This window comes from Melozone crissalis, unplaced genomic scaffold (assembly GCF_028551555.1).
Source record: "Melozone crissalis strain CALT ecotype California unplaced genomic scaffold, PUWL_Pcris_2 ptg000029l_1, whole genome shotgun sequence".
In the NCBI taxonomy this organism is placed as follows: Eukaryota; Metazoa; Chordata; class Aves; order Passeriformes; family Passerellidae; genus Melozone; species Melozone crissalis.
In genome coordinates, this window is record NW_026535807.1 from 20,540,807 (window position 1) to 20,557,864 (window position 17,058).

The window sequence follows — 17,058 nt, forward strand, 5'->3', positions numbered from 1 at the left end:
TTTGGCACCTTGGGGAGGCCATGGCTAACACAATCCTTTGGTTTCATAGGAAAGGTGAAACCTTTACTTCACCATTTGCTCTTCATGTGCAATTTGAGGCACTGCTTCCTCTTGTGGTTCTCAAAGGACACAGTGAATAAAACAGGAGGGAAAACCACCCAACCTCTTCAATGCTTGGATATGCCAAAGGAAACCTTGAGGAGCACAAGGTGGGTCTGTGCTGCCTGACCAAGCCAGAACCCTTCCATGATGGAGTGGCTGCCTCAGTGCACAAGGGAAGAGCTAGAGATGCCACCACTCTGGACTTCTGCCATGCCCTGGACACATCAGCCCTGCCCAGCATCCTTGTCCCTCCTTTGGTGAGCTATGGATCTGATGGAGGCACAGTTTGGAGAATGAGCAATTGCCTGGCTGGTCACATCCAGCGGGTTGTGGTCAATGGCTCAGAGGCCCAATGGACATCAGTGACCAGTGGTGTCCCTCAGGGTGACAGCAGAAGCTCCCTGGACACTGGGGACTCAGTGTCCTGGTGGTGCTGCTGGACAAGAGAGCTGGAGGGGCCTCCAAAAGAGAACTGTTGTGATTGCCCAAGTCTTTCAGACTTGCTCAGGGAATGAGCAGCTCACTGAAGGGAGAAGATACTGAGAAACCACACAGTCCCTTCCCTGGGAAGAAACATCTCCCCATCCAAACCTCCCCTCCCTCTCTTTATCCAGCTCCAAGAGGAACAGACATGTATATACATCCATCTATCTATCTATCTATCTATCTATCTATCTATCTATCTAACAAAATCAATTCAGTTTGAAATTAAATCTCTTTGTTTATCCTGTTCCTATGAAGTAGTGGTTAGAAAGAAGTTTTATTTCATACAAGTTACATTTAGTAAAGACATTGAAAACATGGTTTTAATGTGTCAAATTCTGCAACTGCAGCCAATCCCTCCCTGACTGACATTCATGAGTGCCTGCTGTCAGGGAGGGATCAGAAGGTCCTGTCCAGAGGGTGGGAGCAGATGTATGCCCTCTTCTCCAGGATCTGCTTTGCAGCTTTCTTAATGGAATCATCCAGATTTTCATCGGCATCTATGGAGAAAGAGAGAAAAGTCAACTAAGGGACCATAAAGAGCCGTTGTAAATTTCTTTCAAGAAGTGGTTTTGAGTACGAATGCAAGAGTGAGTGCCAGGAAGAAACTGAACATTCTCTTCTGAAAAAGATTGATTATTACCGACTGAGCTTTGGAGAGCCAATGCACAGCTGGTCAGTACATCCCACAGAGTCCAAATCCCTCATTTCTATCAGTCACTTGACAGGAGTATATACATAAAATATAGATTTTATATTGCTCGATAAAGAACCCTGGCAGTTTGCTTTAGCAATGAAGTGAAGAGACTCTGCTCAACAGTTCCAGCTCTGCTGCTTGTTTGAATTAAAAGCAGAGAAAAACTCTTCTGTTGGTCACATCAAACCCAACTTCTTTTGATCACAGTCTGAAAGACAGAAGAGTGTAAGAATTAATTTACAGTACTTACATTTTTCTAATTGAGCCATGGCATAATTATTCTTGAAATACGCTTCTGTGCAGAAGATATTTGTAAGAAGCACCTGGAAAAGGATTAAATCTGATTTAAAAAATAGTGAATGAATTTCATAAAGAAAACCATGTAGAGAAAATACAGTAATTTAAACTTCTCAAAGCCCTTTGATAATAGAGCCCTGATTCCCAGTCATGTGCAGTGCAGCCTCAGCTGTCCCTTTGAGGCCAGAACTACCAAGGCTCAGGGCTGGGATGAGCCTTCACCCAGAACTGGCTCCAAGACTGATTGGGAATCAATCCAGGACAGGGCTCACACAAAGAGCAATGTTTCACGGCCAAATCCAATCCTTCATCAGGTTGGGTTTGTTTTAACACGGAACTGGAGCATATTTGCTTGTGCTGCAACACCGTTGCCATTAAACTTTACATGAGCTACAAAATAAGCATTGCCCTGTCCTGAACTGTGCTGCTCAAACACTGTTGTGCTTATGTGTTATTATTAATGATTATATGGAAAGAGCTTGGGAAGAACTGCATGGTGTCAACAGATTTGAGAGAATGTGGAGCATTGTGGTGAGGTTCTAAAAGTCTGTGTATGTGTTAAAGAAGTATTTTAAACATTTTGAGAGTGTGCAGCTCAACAGGCAGAGCCCCTGAGAGGCTTCTGCACTCTGGCAGGTTTAGCCACGTTCTGCTGCACTTTTATGGGAGAGTTTGCTCTAATTCCCCAGAGGTGCAGCCTGCCTGCTCCCAGGAGCACAGCCTGAGGGGGAATGGCTGCTGCTGAGGGACACTCACCTCGTGGTCGTGGTTCCTGAGCCCGATGCTGATGGAGCGGCTGGCCCGGGAGATGGCTGCAGTCATTGCATACAAATTAATCACCACATCTGCCACTCTCTTCAGCACCAGCTGCTCCTCCACTATTGTCTGGGAGAGGGAAAATCATTATCAGCTTGTGGCTTGTCAGTTCAAAACTTCAACCAAATATCACTGTCCATACTTCGTGTTTAGGTCCAGCTTTACTTTGCATAAACAGGTTCTAGCCTAGGTCAGAAATTATCAGTTAGTTTTGGGCTTACTAAGCTGCACCTTTTAACAGTCTGCTTGTAAAACTGTAATTCTGATGTGTGCCTTAAACCACTCTGCTAAATGCCTGCAACAGCAGGATTTGTGCTTATATGAGAAGAAAACAACCAATTCCCTGAGGGTGCTGGTGCTTTGGTTTTGGCTCTAACAATGTAACTTCTCCATTACACTGAGGTACAGAATGTCAGTGTGTTTTCTCATACCCAGTGAGAAGGTGTCGTGTGAAGGAAGTGCTGGTCCTGCCACACTCAGTCCCCTGCAGGTTCCAGTGGGGCCCCAAGGATAAACTATTCAGTAACAAAGACAACAGTTTATAAATAGTTACCTTGCCAAACCTACTTAGCAGGCCCCTGACTGTAGTTCCAAAATAATGAACGTTTTCTTCAAGTTTCTTGGCATTCTCCTGTAAAACAGAACACAAAATAGAACAATTTGAGTAGTCTTATAACAGAAAAGGAACATACCCCCACCCCATTTAAAGAGGACACTGGATTTTCTCTTTTGTAACATTTATTCACGTTGCTGCTGAAAGCCAGACAGGCACTATTCTTTCTCTCAAACATCCATTAAAATTTTCTGGAGTTTACTCTTGGTAACTTTCAATATAGGCTCATGCTGACAAAAGTAACTAACAGAAAAGCCCATGAAAAATATACCTTATATTTTTGCTATTAACAGAGCATTCATTTTTGGTCATAAAAACCTTTTCCTAAGTGATTAAACAAGTATGTGTAGGTGTAATTCACAGAAATTCTTACCTGGAACTCTGTTCCAATTAAACAGGAAAAACTCCTGTTTTGTAACTAGCCTTACAACAAAGGGCAGCTATTACAGACACTTTAATATGGTGAAGCCTCAATTTGTACAAATTATCTAAATTTGTTTGGATCTAAACCCGGATTTGGTATAAGCACAGGCTTAGAGCAGCCTTCATCTTCTCTTGATACCTAGACAATAACCTGTAACATCCCCACCCTGTCATGGTGCCAACATCTGCTTACCCTGGGAAATCCCACTGCCCCTAAGCACACATTTTGGTTTGCAAAACAGGAGATGAAATGTGGCAAGCAGCAAAGGGAACACACATGAGAGCTCAGCAGAGAGGCCCTTACCTGGAGGCTGGGATGCACCACCCCATGGTGACCTACAAGCCCCAGATCCACCTTCCTGCCCAGGCTGTCCTGTAACCTGGTCATGAACTCCCCCAGCGCCACTCCCACGTTTCCTTTTTTGATTGCTCTGAAATGATGGGGAAAGAATGGCTGGTAAAAAATTCCATGAGGTTCAGACACAACCAGTCGGAATTCCAAATGCTTTAGCAAAATGCCTGCAGCTTGTCCATGAATTACCAAGTCCTGATCCATTACTGCATTACTGTGAAGTCTGGAGAACAACTGTGGAGCCTCCAGAGTCATCAGCTGCTCTCAAAGACACCCACAAGGAGCTCCAGAGACCAGTACTCAATATGCACAATGCAGCTGTTGTGTCAATACAACTTCATTCAGACACAAAATATTCATTACTGGTCTTGAAAGAAATAATTACTGCTTGTGTAAAAGTCCAAGATGAAATGCATTAAATGCTTCAACTCCTAAATCTCTGAACCATCCCATTAAAAAGACAGAGCCCCTGTAACACTGAACTTTTACAGACAATAAATACAAAATACTGCAGGTTTTCCCTGCAGTTTCTTCTCTCATCTATAAAGTTATCTGATTCTGTTTAGTTTATTTAAATCTATTAACAATAAATAAGAACATACTTAATTTTGTCAGTTAAGATCTTCCCTGCATGCCGCATGCCTGTCAGTGCAATGTACATTCTCAGGATTTCATTGGTTCCCTGGAAAAAGCAGAAGAGAAAGTGAGACAGGTGAGTAACCAGAGTTTACAAGAGTGAGGGTTTTCCAAGCAGGTCTGTTGTGCCCCTGTGCCCTTCCCACTGCTCCAGTATCACATGTTGACTCTCCTCACCCATAAACTGCTGCCTTTTGCTTTATCTCAGTTTTAATTCTGATTTCATGGGGCATTGCAGAAGTCAAGCCCCCCATCATTAAACACACAAATATACCCCAATGAAAAAGAAACCAGACTAAATGCATTTTGATTAAAAATGTTGTGCACTGTTCCAGTGAAGGAACATTTGAACAGTTGTAGAACTACTCAAAATGAGCTGAGTTAAAATCAAGTCTGGCAATGACTCTGATGTGCACACGATGGGCCACTGACAATCCAGCTTGGAAAGAGAACAAGCTTCAGAACCAACCCTTCTTTTAATCTGAATGTCCCTCAATAAGTTAATTAAATGTCTAAGTTGTCTTTTATGAGTTTCCCTGCTTCACTTGTGAGAAGCACACAAGAGGAAAGGTCACTGTGGTCAGTCTGTAAAAGCCATCATAGCTTATTTTACTACATGGAACTATTACTGATATTCCAAAGAAAACAAGGTTAGTCCTGCAGTCTTACTGTACAGACTTTGCAGCTGAAGGAACAAAGCCCTGATCAATCAAACCTGAGGTTTCTGCTCGCCTTTACAGGCGGTGTGAGCTGCAGTTTGCAGTGAAAAGGGGATGCTGGTACTTGCCTCAAAGATGAGCAGGATCCTGGTGTCCCTGAGGTAGCGCTCGTAGGGGTAATCCTTCATGTAGCCAAGGCCCCCAAGGATCTGCAGAGCCTCACTCACACAGGCCCAGGCACCCTCAGAGCTGAACACCTGCCATGGAACAGGGTTTGACCAGCAGTGAGTCCATAATAAATCAGCAATAAACACAGGATGCCCTGCTCTGGGGCTGTACCCACAGGACACTGCTGCAGCGTTTTCTGTGTGTTACACCAGTCCTGGAGCTGTGTCCCTGCAGCTCAGGGGTTTGTTGCTGCCAAATTCAGTGATGCAACCACAGGGCACTCTCCAAAAGGGCACATTCCAGGGACAGGGGCACCCCACACGGGCAGAGCAGCTGCTTGGCTGGAGCCCAGAGCAGGAGTTTTCTGCAGTGACCACGAGGGACACCCTGGCAGCCACAGCCTGGATATTCCAAGGGTTTGTTGTGCCACCAGCTCCCTGGGAAGAAAGCTGGCACAGCAGCAGCCTGGCCAGGCTGGCAGCTGGAGTGTAACTGAGTGTCCCTGTGCTCGTGTGAGGCGTCCTCAGACCCCAGCTCAGGGGCTGTGACATTCCCAACCTGTTCCCTGCAGGTTTTGTTTTGCACAAGTGTGAGCCTGTGGGGACAGAACAGGATCTGTCATTTCCCCTGGCTGCAGTGCTTCTGTCACCTGTCCAAATGCAGCCCTGAGCTGTCAGCCCTCTGCAGCCTCAACACTGAGCCCTCTGCCAGCCCTGGGTACCTTGACCATGGCAGCCTCCACGGAGCAGTCAGGGAAGCCTGGCCTGTCCATCATCCCTGCAGTCAGGTAAGCCATGCTCTCCATCACATAGGCTTTCACAGCCATCAAACAAAACTTCTCCTGCCACACAGCAACGGGAGGAATCATACAGAAATTCAGATGCAAAAGTCCACAATCTACCCTCAAACTTTAAAAAACCCGCAGTTTTTATGTGTTTTACATCATCAAATTAATCAATCAATAAAAAGTACCACTTCAAAACAACAATAAATAGAAAATACTTTTATACATTTATCATTCTGGATATTTAAAAGATCAGTGTACAGAAGTGAGCACCAGGTTCACACAAATTTCTAGCAAATCCTTTAAACCAATACAGCCAAAATACCCCCAATGGAATCTATGTCCTGGCACCTAGCACAGAGATTTAGGTGTTTCATTTTTGTTACCTGAATTAATCCAAACTGGCTGAGTTTCTTATTGAATTGCTTCCTGGTGCAAGCATACTCTGATGTCAGCTCTTTAAAGAAAGAAAAACAAATCAAATCTCAGAGGGGCTGTGACAGACCATTCCAGCTGCTGGTGTCCTTCCCTGGATGGTGACACTCCAGTCCATGCCCAGGAGCCCCCTGGCTGCTCCAAAGCAGCACTTTGTGAAAATCACCCTCACACTGATGGTGTTGATCAAGTCTGGGACCAGCCTGTCAAAGGCTTTTGAACCACAAGTGTGAACTTGTACTCTTAGGGAAGTAATCAATTTTGATGCTAATTGATTAGAGAGACTTCTGCTACTGTTTTGGTTAATTATTGGCAGAAAGCAGTTTTAGTCCTAATTACTGTGTGCAGCTTTGAGCCCATTATTCAGGTGGGAGGTTCTAGGGGAGATTACAGCTTCTAAAAACAAATAGTACAGAGGTTTTTTTCTTGGGAAGAACATTTTACCTCAGGGAAGTCCCACAGAGGCAATAACCTCCCACTCTATGAACTGAACCTACACTGTACAAAAGGAAAAAACTTTTATTTCAAAACTTCTACCAGCAAGCTTTTAATAATTATTTTTCAAAATCATATTTGAGTGTTTTAAAGATTTCAAAGTGTGTTATGACAAGGTCAAGACTCCTGTTCCCACTCTGAATGTCCTGCATGATCTGCCTCAGGCAGAGCAGTTTCTGCTGGCACCCAGCCATGCAGAGCACCCAATTCACTCACCTATCAACTTCTTAATCATTCCAGCAGATCCACTGCCCATGCTAAATCTTCCACTGTTGAGGATATTCATGGCAACCTGGGAAGAAACAGATGGGGTTCAGGCCACATTCTCCTTAGGCCACGCTGGTCACTGCTTCCTGCTTCAGTGTTCCCTGGATTTCACTCCTCACTGGGACACACTGCCAGTCCTGGGAAGTGCCCTCACATCAGCCACCACAGCTCTCAGCATCCCAAGGAAAATGCTTCAAAACTGGGCTTTTCCTGCCACCCAATACATCCAGTTTTTTATCTGAACTTGGAAATAATCTCTATTCTAATTACATGAAGGTAAAATGTAGATAAAAATGCATTTATCTGCAGCTGGTAAACAACATTCCAGCTGGACAGCACTGTTCCAGTTCATCAGATAAAGAAGAAAACCACAATATTTCCCCCTGCAGCTGACCTGCTCTCTGTCTCAGATGCCTTTCAGCAACACATCACAGAAGGGACAAGAATGGAGGTGTAGAAATGAAATACAGACCAATAATGTACAAAAATAGATTCTGGAGTCTGGTGTCTGTAGTGTTGTTTCTCAACATGGGTGACTCAGGTCAAAGCCTGTTAGGAAAGAAGCCACTGTCCTACATTTTAACTTGTCAGGAAGATACCATAATAATCTTATTTTAATCTCTACTACATTAGGGGAAATTATTTCATTTGGCATTTAGGCCTGGACTTGCCTGCTACAGCAGGAGTAGGAAATGAGCAGGAGTAAGAGCAGCTTTGCAAATGCCCAGGTCACACTCTCAGAGAAAGGTTACACAGCAAGGCCATGTGTGGTTCTCTCTGCTGGGGTGCTGCCAGCATTTCCTTGTGCCACAGTGCAGCCCTGGGGCAGCAGCTGCCAGCCAGGGCACCTTGGAGCTGGGCACGCCTCCAGCACTCCCTGGGCACTCTCTGCTCTGTCTCCCTTCCCTCATGCTGCTGTGGAACCAGCAGAGGACCTGTCCCCCACTGAGGGCAGAAGGGCAGCTGCAGTCATTCCCTTTTCTGAGGGGACACCACCAAAAACAACCAAAAGCCCAATAAGAAGAGAAAAACCACAGAAATCTGAGGTGATGGCACACTGTGCACTGTGCAGTGACACCAATTTACAGATCAGTGGGGGACTCTGTCCTCCTGTATACCCTGCAGTGTGGCAGTGCCTACACCATCCACGAGGAAACCTCAGCACAGAGGCAAACAGCCTCCCTCAGGCTTCCACAAATCACCAGTAGCTATTCTCCACTGCTTACCTTAAATCCCCCTCCAACTTCTCCAATTACATTCTCTATAGGCACTTTGGTGTTTTCAAAATGCACTTCACAGGCTGAAACAGAGAATTGACACTTGATCAAATATGACACAGAAATATTTAAAAGACATTGAGGAACTTAAGTTACTATTTGTAGCAAGAAATGAAGTCTTCCTAATGGATTGCTTATGACAGAATTATACATGCTTTGCCAAAGAAGTGAGAATGTGGGAAAAGGCTGTAGTTGACATCAATTACTGATGTAAAATGTTTAAAATGTTATGAATAGACACTGTGTAAACAGAGAACTACACTTTGGTCTTTATTTTTAGTTCTAAGGAACTGACTGAACAGTCACCAAGATGGTGAAAAGATACAATCATTACAAAGCTTAGAAGAGCTGAAGAAATTGGACTTCTAGATAAAATCTAATGGTCACTGAATCTTCTGAATGATTTCTTTCACTGCACAGTGAATTAACTCCACAAAATGGATTTCTTATTTCAGACCCTGTGTCAGGAAGGACTCCTAGGAAAAGCCAGCTAAAGAAAAATGAAACTTAAACTGTAACATGGAATAGGTATTGATTTGCCTCTGAATTCAGATGATCCAACCAAAATAAAACTATTAAAACAATTTCTGCTAAAAACTTTAGGTGGCTCTTACTGTTGGAGCCTCGAATGCCCAGTTTATCCTCGGGCTTGCCGTGGCTGACGCCGCCGAAGTCCCGCTCCACAATGAAAGCTGTGATTTTATCCTTCACCTGCCCGTCCTTGTCCACAACCTCTGTCCTGGCAAACACTGTGAAAATACTGGCCAGGCCACCATTGGAGATCCAGACCTGTTTTGAGAGAGAGAAGATGTGTAAGAAGTGTAACTGTGCTGATTTTATGAGCGCAGCTCTCCAGGGTTTTGTAACAGGCTGAGCAAAGAACAGAGTGCTGAAAAAATTGCTGCTCCTTCCCTTCACTTCTAATGAGGGTGAGCACATTTCTGAGAAGAGCTGACCACAAATGCTAAGTTTAGAGCAACTTTAAAACCAGAATGTAGTATCAAAGTGCATTAAATTAAAATCCACAGTGAATTTCCACAAACGCTGGTACCTCCTGCTGCTGATGGCATGTGAAAGATACAGGGGCAATGCAGACTGGACAAACCCTGTGCCCAAAATTCAACTCTGATGAGAAATTGTCTGATCAGCTTCTCTCCCAGGGTGGGTCTCTTCACACCACAAATGGAGGAACAACTACAGATCCAGTCTGCAATACATCCTATACTGCTGCACCCAGGACATCTCTGATTTCTTCAAAACTGGCTTTTGTCACTGTTTCCTTTAACAGAAAGGTTCCAACTAGACCTATTTCTAATTAAATATCAAGTTTTCTTTTAAAATCTAGCCTGAAGAATGAAGAGATGCCAAATACAGGTTTAGGCTCCCTTTTACCTAAGCTGTCATGGAAGGGGCTGATTTGCCAACTAACCAATCCTCCCTGAAGCTGAACACACAAGTGGGCAATAGAGAAGGAACCTGGGGTAGCTTTCTATTTTTCTTACCAAGAGTTTAATGCAGTAATTCTCTAACAATAATTTCCTGTTCCTTTTGTGCCTAAACCAACAAGGGTTATCTTTCTGACAGGGTCGTTCTCCTCTAGCTTGGAAACCTCCCAATTCCAGACTGATGCAAAAGACAAGGATAGTTGCTACACTTGGAACAATGCCCTTCCCTGTTCCCAGTCTGTGAGTGGGTACCTTGGAGCCATTTAACACAAAGTGTTTCCCATCTTCACTCAGGGTTGCTCTTGTCTGGATGGATGCAGCATCACTCCCACTAGAAAACAAACAAGTTATTAATGTTTAAAGACATAAACATGCTTTAAAAAACCAAAACTGCATATTCCCCCTCTTCCCATTCTGTGAAAAGGAGGCAGTCTTAAATAGCAGTATTTCAATTTTGGCTTTTAACTAACAAGGAAGCTCACTAGATTGAACAGCTCTAAAAGTTACCTGAAGGGACAATTCTTCTCATTACCATGTTATGAGGTTTATGACCTGACCAGAATGTGCAGAATGCCACAACAGCAACATTTTGGAACTACACTTTGAGATATGTGAATACACAACGAGCCTCTCACTTAAGTGACACCAAAAATTCTTCCTTTTGGTTTTGGTAGCTCCTTCAAAACAGGCTTTATTATTCTGAATAAGAACTGAAAGCATCCTAGAACAGTCACAGCACATTATTCCTGACATAGCACAAAGCATCCTTTCAATTAATGGAAAAAATTAAGCAAATGAATTCCTGGGATGGGAACAACAAGAGTCAGGGATTTCATGGACACTGCCAAAAGCAACACGTTGGGGAAAGAGTAATTGGAGTGTTTCTTTAAAAACGAAAACTAAACACAGATGTATATACTGAAGCCACGGGCCCCAAATAATGAAGATGAAGGTGTGAAGCAATGCAGGCAAGGCAGTGAGGGGAGCAGCACCTGCCAGGCTCGGTGAGGCAGAAGGCAGCAATGTGCTCCCCCGAGGCCAGGCGGGGCAGGTACTTGGCCTTCTGCTCCTCGGTGCCAGCTATGAGGATCCCCTGCAGAAACAAGCACAGGAAACTTTGCAGCATCACCCTGGGGGAAAGAGAGGGAGCTGAGAAGCTCCAGCATGCTCAGAAAGCTTCATCTGCAAGTATTATGGCACAGCACGACACAGTTTAATAAACATCAGACTGTATTATTTTTCAGTTGTTTTTCATTTCAGTATTTTTTCATTTACATTCTGTGCTCAATTCCACGAGGAATTTTCTCTTGCTATAACAAACTGAGTGTGGTTTCAAGCTTCTTTCTGCCATCCATCCACCACTAAAAGGTAAAAACCTATGGCTGTATTCAAGTTCAAAATTGACACACTTGCTCTCAGATGAATTATCTCCTCTAGGCACCCCAACACGCAGCCCCAGCCAGCCAAAGTTGCTCTCTGCTGGATTCTTTCCTTCCTCATCACCTGAGCCTCCCTGATATTCTATCTCAATTCTATCTATTCTAGCTACTTTAAACAAATTTGGTCAATTAAAAAAAAAAAATAACCACTTGGACTCATTTAAAGTAGTTTTCCTAAGAATAATTTTCCTAATAGTAACTTTCTTGTCTGCTTCCTATCCAGCCTTTCTGTCTCACACTGAACCAGAGGCAGAGGCTGCTGGGGACACCAACAACCTGATTTATGCTTCCCCAGTAACTCTGATTTGCTCCCTCCAAACCCCACATTTTTCACTCCACCTTTTCCATGCAATCTGAGCAGAATCCTGGCCCCAGAGCAGCAGCATTACCTTCAGCCCAATGGCCTGATGAGCTGCCAGGGTCACTGCAATGGAGCCATCCAGGGAGGTGATTTCTCCCAGACGTGCGTACATGGTGTTTGACAGGCCCAGCCCACCTGGAACAGGCACCAGGTTTTATTTTAGTGCATTCCCCCCCCCCCCCCAAAAAATCTATTTCAAATACAGAAATACAGGAATGCAGCAGCTTTAACTGGAGAGCTACAAAAGTGGCACAAAATGCACCCCTAAATGCTCTGGGTGTTCTTTTGTGGCATTTACTCACCATATTCCTCTGGAATCTGCATGCCAAACAGACCCAGGTCCTTCAGTCCTTGTAAGGTTTCAGGTGGGATTTTTGCATCTTGATCAATTTTCTTCGAGTCCACTGCAAATACAGAATTTTTCTCATTTAACACTGTGATTCCCAGTGCCCAGGGCAGCTGGGAGGCTGCAGGATTCCCCCAGCAGGGCCAGGGTCACTCATGGAGACTTCTCATCCCCAGCTTCACAAGAATTTCTTCTTTCTAGCTTCAGCCTGACTCTCCTGTTTGTCCTCAGAACATTCAGGAAAAAGACTTGGAAGTGGGAAAAATCCAGCATTTATTTCATTTTCTCAAACATTTCTACTGGTTCTGCATGCCAGCAGATTCCAAGACTGTAATAAGCAAAGCATTTCCAGGATTTTCTATCTGAACCAACTCTAGGTAGTTGAATACAAGAAAAAAAAAAAAAAACATAAATGAGGTAGTTAGAAAACCTTGCTCTTAGGAGTTTTTAGATTCTTGGGGGATTAAGAGAGCTGTTCTGTGCCAGGGCAGTGAAAACAGGAATCCTATTTTCTCCAGACTCTGTAATTTGACCCTTTTATTCCTTCCCTAAACTTCAGGCTGTTTACTCCATAAATCACGTTTCCTCACAGAGGCAAAGAATTAAAAAATGTAATTTGAATAAATTCTTTATTTACTGTCAGTGAGCAACACCACAATTTTACAGTTAAAATCACCTGGATCTCACAAATTGCGACGTGTGACAATCACTGGCTTCTCCAAACTCCTGCAGTGTTTGGAAAACCTCTGTCAATGGGAAGTCTGAGACAATGCTGTTTAACTGCCCCAGAAATTGCTGTCTGTGCCAACCAATATTCTGCAATTGCTCTGGAATTGGCTTATCCATGGCAGCAATGCAGACAGGTAATAAGGCCTTTCTCAAACAGAATTATTACTCTAATGCTGAAAAATCAGAACTGCTTTTGATTTTTCCTAACTCCTCAATGAGCCAGCATTTTTTGGTATCTCTGCTGCCTCCTGCCACAGTCAGTTTTAGCAGAGTAGGACAGTTTAAAAGTTCTAGGAATCAGAACTAGGAAAAAAAAATCACAATATGTGAAGTGGTTAGAAGCACAATTCAGCTGAGCTAAAACCAATTTCAAATCCTATCTTCATCCCAGAATTCTTTTACATCCTTGGTTTTTTTCCTGTTTTGGAGATTTAATTCTTCTGATCAGCACCCAAATACTTCCCAAAAAAGCCATAAATGGACATGCTACAGAATCAGTGTGACTATGTGAGCAGCAGTAAATGCATAAACTAAATTAAATGTTTTAAGTATAATAATCTTATTCAACTGCTATAGCTAAATCATTTTGTAATCATTAAATCACTTGCATGGATAAAAACACAATAATATACCTTCCTCATTGAAGAACTTTTCAACAGGCCCCACAAACTGGTTGATTTCTGCCAGTTCTTCATTGCTAATTTCTGGGTAAGGAAAAACTTCTTCCTGAAATAGGAGAATTATTTAATCACTTTTAATACACGAACCATGCAGCTGAAATAAAAATCATGGGAGATATGCCTTGCAAAGACTGTAAAACACTGTGCAAATTAAGAATTGTGGAAAATGTTCTGAAACAGAAGCAGAGCTCCTCAGGACTGAACTTTTTTACCCACCAAAACCAGACCAGAGGGTGTTACCTGAACAACAGAAATATGAGGGAGAAATTGAGAGATCTTTTAAGAACTACAAAAACCCAAAAATGCTTCATCGCCCATGAGCTTTAATGCTATTTAGGGATTGATAAAAAATGAGTTTAATGTTTACAAAGCTCAGCCCGTGAACACTGTCCCTTGCAAACACCCAGCACACTTCACCTGTAATGCCTCGAGGACAAAGGTGAGTGAGTCCCACCACTCCTCATCATCCCAGGGTGTTCTGGCCACGAACTGCGAGCAGCACGGCCTGACAGGTTTGAATTGGTAAAAACATCCAGGCAAGGAACACAAGGAGTGGGAGGCTACACTTCTGATTTTTACTGCCTTTCCCCTTTCAAACAGAAGAATTTATCTCTGTTCATAGAAATCTGCTCATGATAATCTGAGTAATAATATCAGCATCAAAACTTGAGGACCTGGGAAATGCTAGAGGTTTTCAGAAAGCTGTTGTATTGAAATTTGAGAGACAAACCACCCCAGGCATATCTGAAGACGGGTTTAACACAGTGGAGCCTGAGTGCTGCCTGTTGTTGACAAGCTCTGCTGCAGGAGACTTTCCTGCTCAACTCATTTCAGTGTATTTTAATTATTCCTTCTTTTCCTTTACTTCACCCTGCAATCTCTGATAAATGCACACTCTAAGCCTTGCAGTAACAAACTCTGCTTTATACAGCGTTCTGTCTCAGACTTTAACTTCTTTGTCCAGTGCCATCTCAAAGCACCACAAGAACTTCAATCCTTCCTGTCAAAACTGTAGGCAGAGATTTACATGAAGCTCTACATGAAGCCTCGATCCTTAAGTACAACCAGAGAATGAAGCGATCCAGGTTTAGCGGTGTGCCCAGAGGGTGCCCAGCGCCACGCGTGTGCGCGGTGACCTGCGGGGCTGGCAGGCACAGGGGGCTGCGGCTGAGCCCCGCTCTTGGCCTGATGGTTGTTCGGGTCACTCTGAGCTCCATCGCGGGTTTTGTGTGCAAAGGGTCCCTTCAGTTAACCCGGCTCCAGCTGAGGGCACCGGGACACACAGAGGCGCCTCCCGTCCCTCCGGAGCTCTGCAGGGGCCCAAGGGCTGCGGGACAGCCAGGCCGGGGCCGGGCCCTGCCGTGGGCTCACACCAGGGCCCGCATCCCCGGGCTGGGAGGAGCAGCTGGGAAAGGCCCTGGCGGTGCTGCGGAGGAGCCCAGGCGGGCGATGCCCCCGGTCTGTGCCAACCCCTCCGCCCGCCGGTGAAAGGGCAGCGACCCCCGGGCCGCCCCCATGGCCACCCGCGCGCCCGCGGACCCACCTTGCGCAGGGTGCCGAGAAACAGCTCCTTGGCGAAGGCGCGGCGGGGCGCGGCCGTGCGCAGGCCGCGGGCTGAGGGGCCGGCCCGGGGCTGGGGTCGGGGCCGGGCGGCGCGCAGGGCCCGCAGCAGCAGCAGCACCGCGCTCATGGCCGCGCTCGGCGCTCCGTGACGGCACCGCCGAGCGCCCGGCCCGCCCCGGGGCGGGACACCGCCCCACCGCCCCACCGCCCCACCGGGCGGCGCTTGGCTCGCAGCGACCGCGGGGACAGGGACACACCCCATCAGGGCTGGTCTCACCCGGGCCCGCAGCCCCAGGGCCCCGCGGGGCGGCGCTCGGCAGTAACGCCGCTCACGGCTTCTCCCGCCCGGCCCCAGGCCCGGGCCCGGGCCGCGGTGCCCTCCCCTCTCCCGCCCGGCAGCTCCTGCCTGAGCCGCACGGTGCCACCGAGAAACAGCTCCTGGTGCATCCAGGGGGCCTTTGAATCGCCTTCCTGAGGCGAGAGCAGCGGCGCAGGCCAGGCAGGGAGCAGCACCACAGGCAGGGAGCGCTGCATGCCCGCCTGCAGCTGCGGGACACGCCGCGCTGCAAACCCAGCGCGTGGAAATCGCCCCAAAAATCTCCTAAATTCGAGCCTAACTCCCCTTTTCCGGGTGTCAGGAGCCGGAGCAGGATGGTGTGGGCAGCTCCAGCTCTCCCCGCACTCCTGCAGCCTTTTCCACACATAAATCAGTGTCTGAGTCCTATCTGCTCACTGTGCCCTGCGGTGTGCACTGCCCTACACCGAGCATTCCCCCCTCCTCTTTTGCTTTTCCTGCCATCCCTCTGGCAGCAGGTTTTGTCTTTTTTAAAAACCTAGGTGCCAAAGCCGTGTGAATTTACTGATATTCAGTGAAATGTGGCTGAGAAGCACTCGCTGCTCCCCTCCCGTACGAGCGGTCACGGTCAGGTCTGTGGCACCGTCACCCCACAGCCGCTGCCTCACCTGCAGGTGCCTGGGACTCCTCACTGGCACAGAAGGGCTTTCTGCGTGCTAAGCTTCATTTACTCAAGGGTAGAATTAAATTATTGAACTATTTCTTTCAGATAAAACCAGCCCTCAAAAAACTGCTGCTACTCTCATTTTAGGCATCTCCATGTCCACCTGCCTTCGCTTTGCTTTGGTCTGTGTGGAACTGCAGGATGTGACAAAATGGCATTTGCAAAAAGAACAAGTAAACACAGGCTTAATGAACTCACTTATTTTGCTTGCTTTACTTATGACTCGTAAAATGAAAAGCCTTTAATCTTGTAACCCAAATAAATTGGCATGTTGGTTGCCTCTCAACTGTACTGCAAGTAGGGAACAAGAAGGGCTGAGAGTGAGGGATCAGGAAAAGGTAAGGATGTGCTCAGCTCTGGTTAACTGACATTGTCCTGCTTCTTTTCGTTTTGAAGGGTAGAAATGCAAGAGGTGATGTGTGATCCTACCAGGCAGAGAAGAATGGGTGGGGAAGGCTGAGCTGGGTGCAGCACTTGGCAATCTTTGGGGTGCAGTGCTGAGGTGCCAGTGCCTCCAGAGGGTATCCACAGGTGGTTGATGGTGTGGATAGAAGGGGAAAAGCCTCAGCCTCGTGACATGTGGGGTTAATGGGGCAGAGCCACACCATGTCCCTCTGAGGGTGGCACTGCCACACCAGTGCCACATCCCAGCTCTGGGCAGGAGAGGTAAAAAATGATTAAAAATGAGGTTTTTTTATCTTCCTGGAGGTCAGGAGAGGTGTAGGTCCCACAACACTTCCCAAACTGAATATCAGGGATGAAAGGGCTGAACTGAGGCCACCCTCTCCTGAGACAAGTCAGGCAGGTTCTGGTGATGTAGGGGTGATGTGGCAGCTTGAAAGAAAGGATAAACAGAGCATGGTAAAAACTGCTTGAAGAAAATGATCCAAAGAGTGAAAACAAGGCTGGGCAGTTGGGAAGCACAGGGAAAAGATGCCTCATCAGGAAGTTCACAAGAAGTGAGGCAGCAGC

General features: G+C 45.9%; 1 protein-coding gene across 1 annotated transcript; it reads right to left on the minus strand.

Moving 5' to 3' along the window:
* Positions 1-843: 843 nt before the first annotated feature.
* Positions 844-15,150, minus strand: ACAD9 (acyl-CoA dehydrogenase family member 9). Its single transcript, XM_054280851.1, has 18 exons — positions 15,048-15,150; positions 13,457-13,550; positions 12,052-12,153; positions 11,778-11,884; positions 10,942-11,042; positions 10,202-10,280; positions 9,119-9,293; positions 8,454-8,527; positions 7,177-7,252; positions 6,417-6,487; positions 5,968-6,087; positions 5,207-5,335; positions 4,386-4,465; positions 3,736-3,862; positions 2,949-3,026; positions 2,336-2,464; positions 1,533-1,605; positions 844-1,085 (listed from the first exon to the last, which is right to left on the minus strand). Exons 3-18 carry the CDS (start codon positions 12,071-12,073, stop codon positions 985-987), a joined length of 1,542 nt encoding a protein of 513 aa, XP_054136826.1. The 5' UTR covers positions 12,074-12,153; positions 13,457-13,550; positions 15,048-15,150; the 3' UTR covers positions 844-984.
* Positions 15,151-17,058: the final 1,908 nt, after the last annotated feature.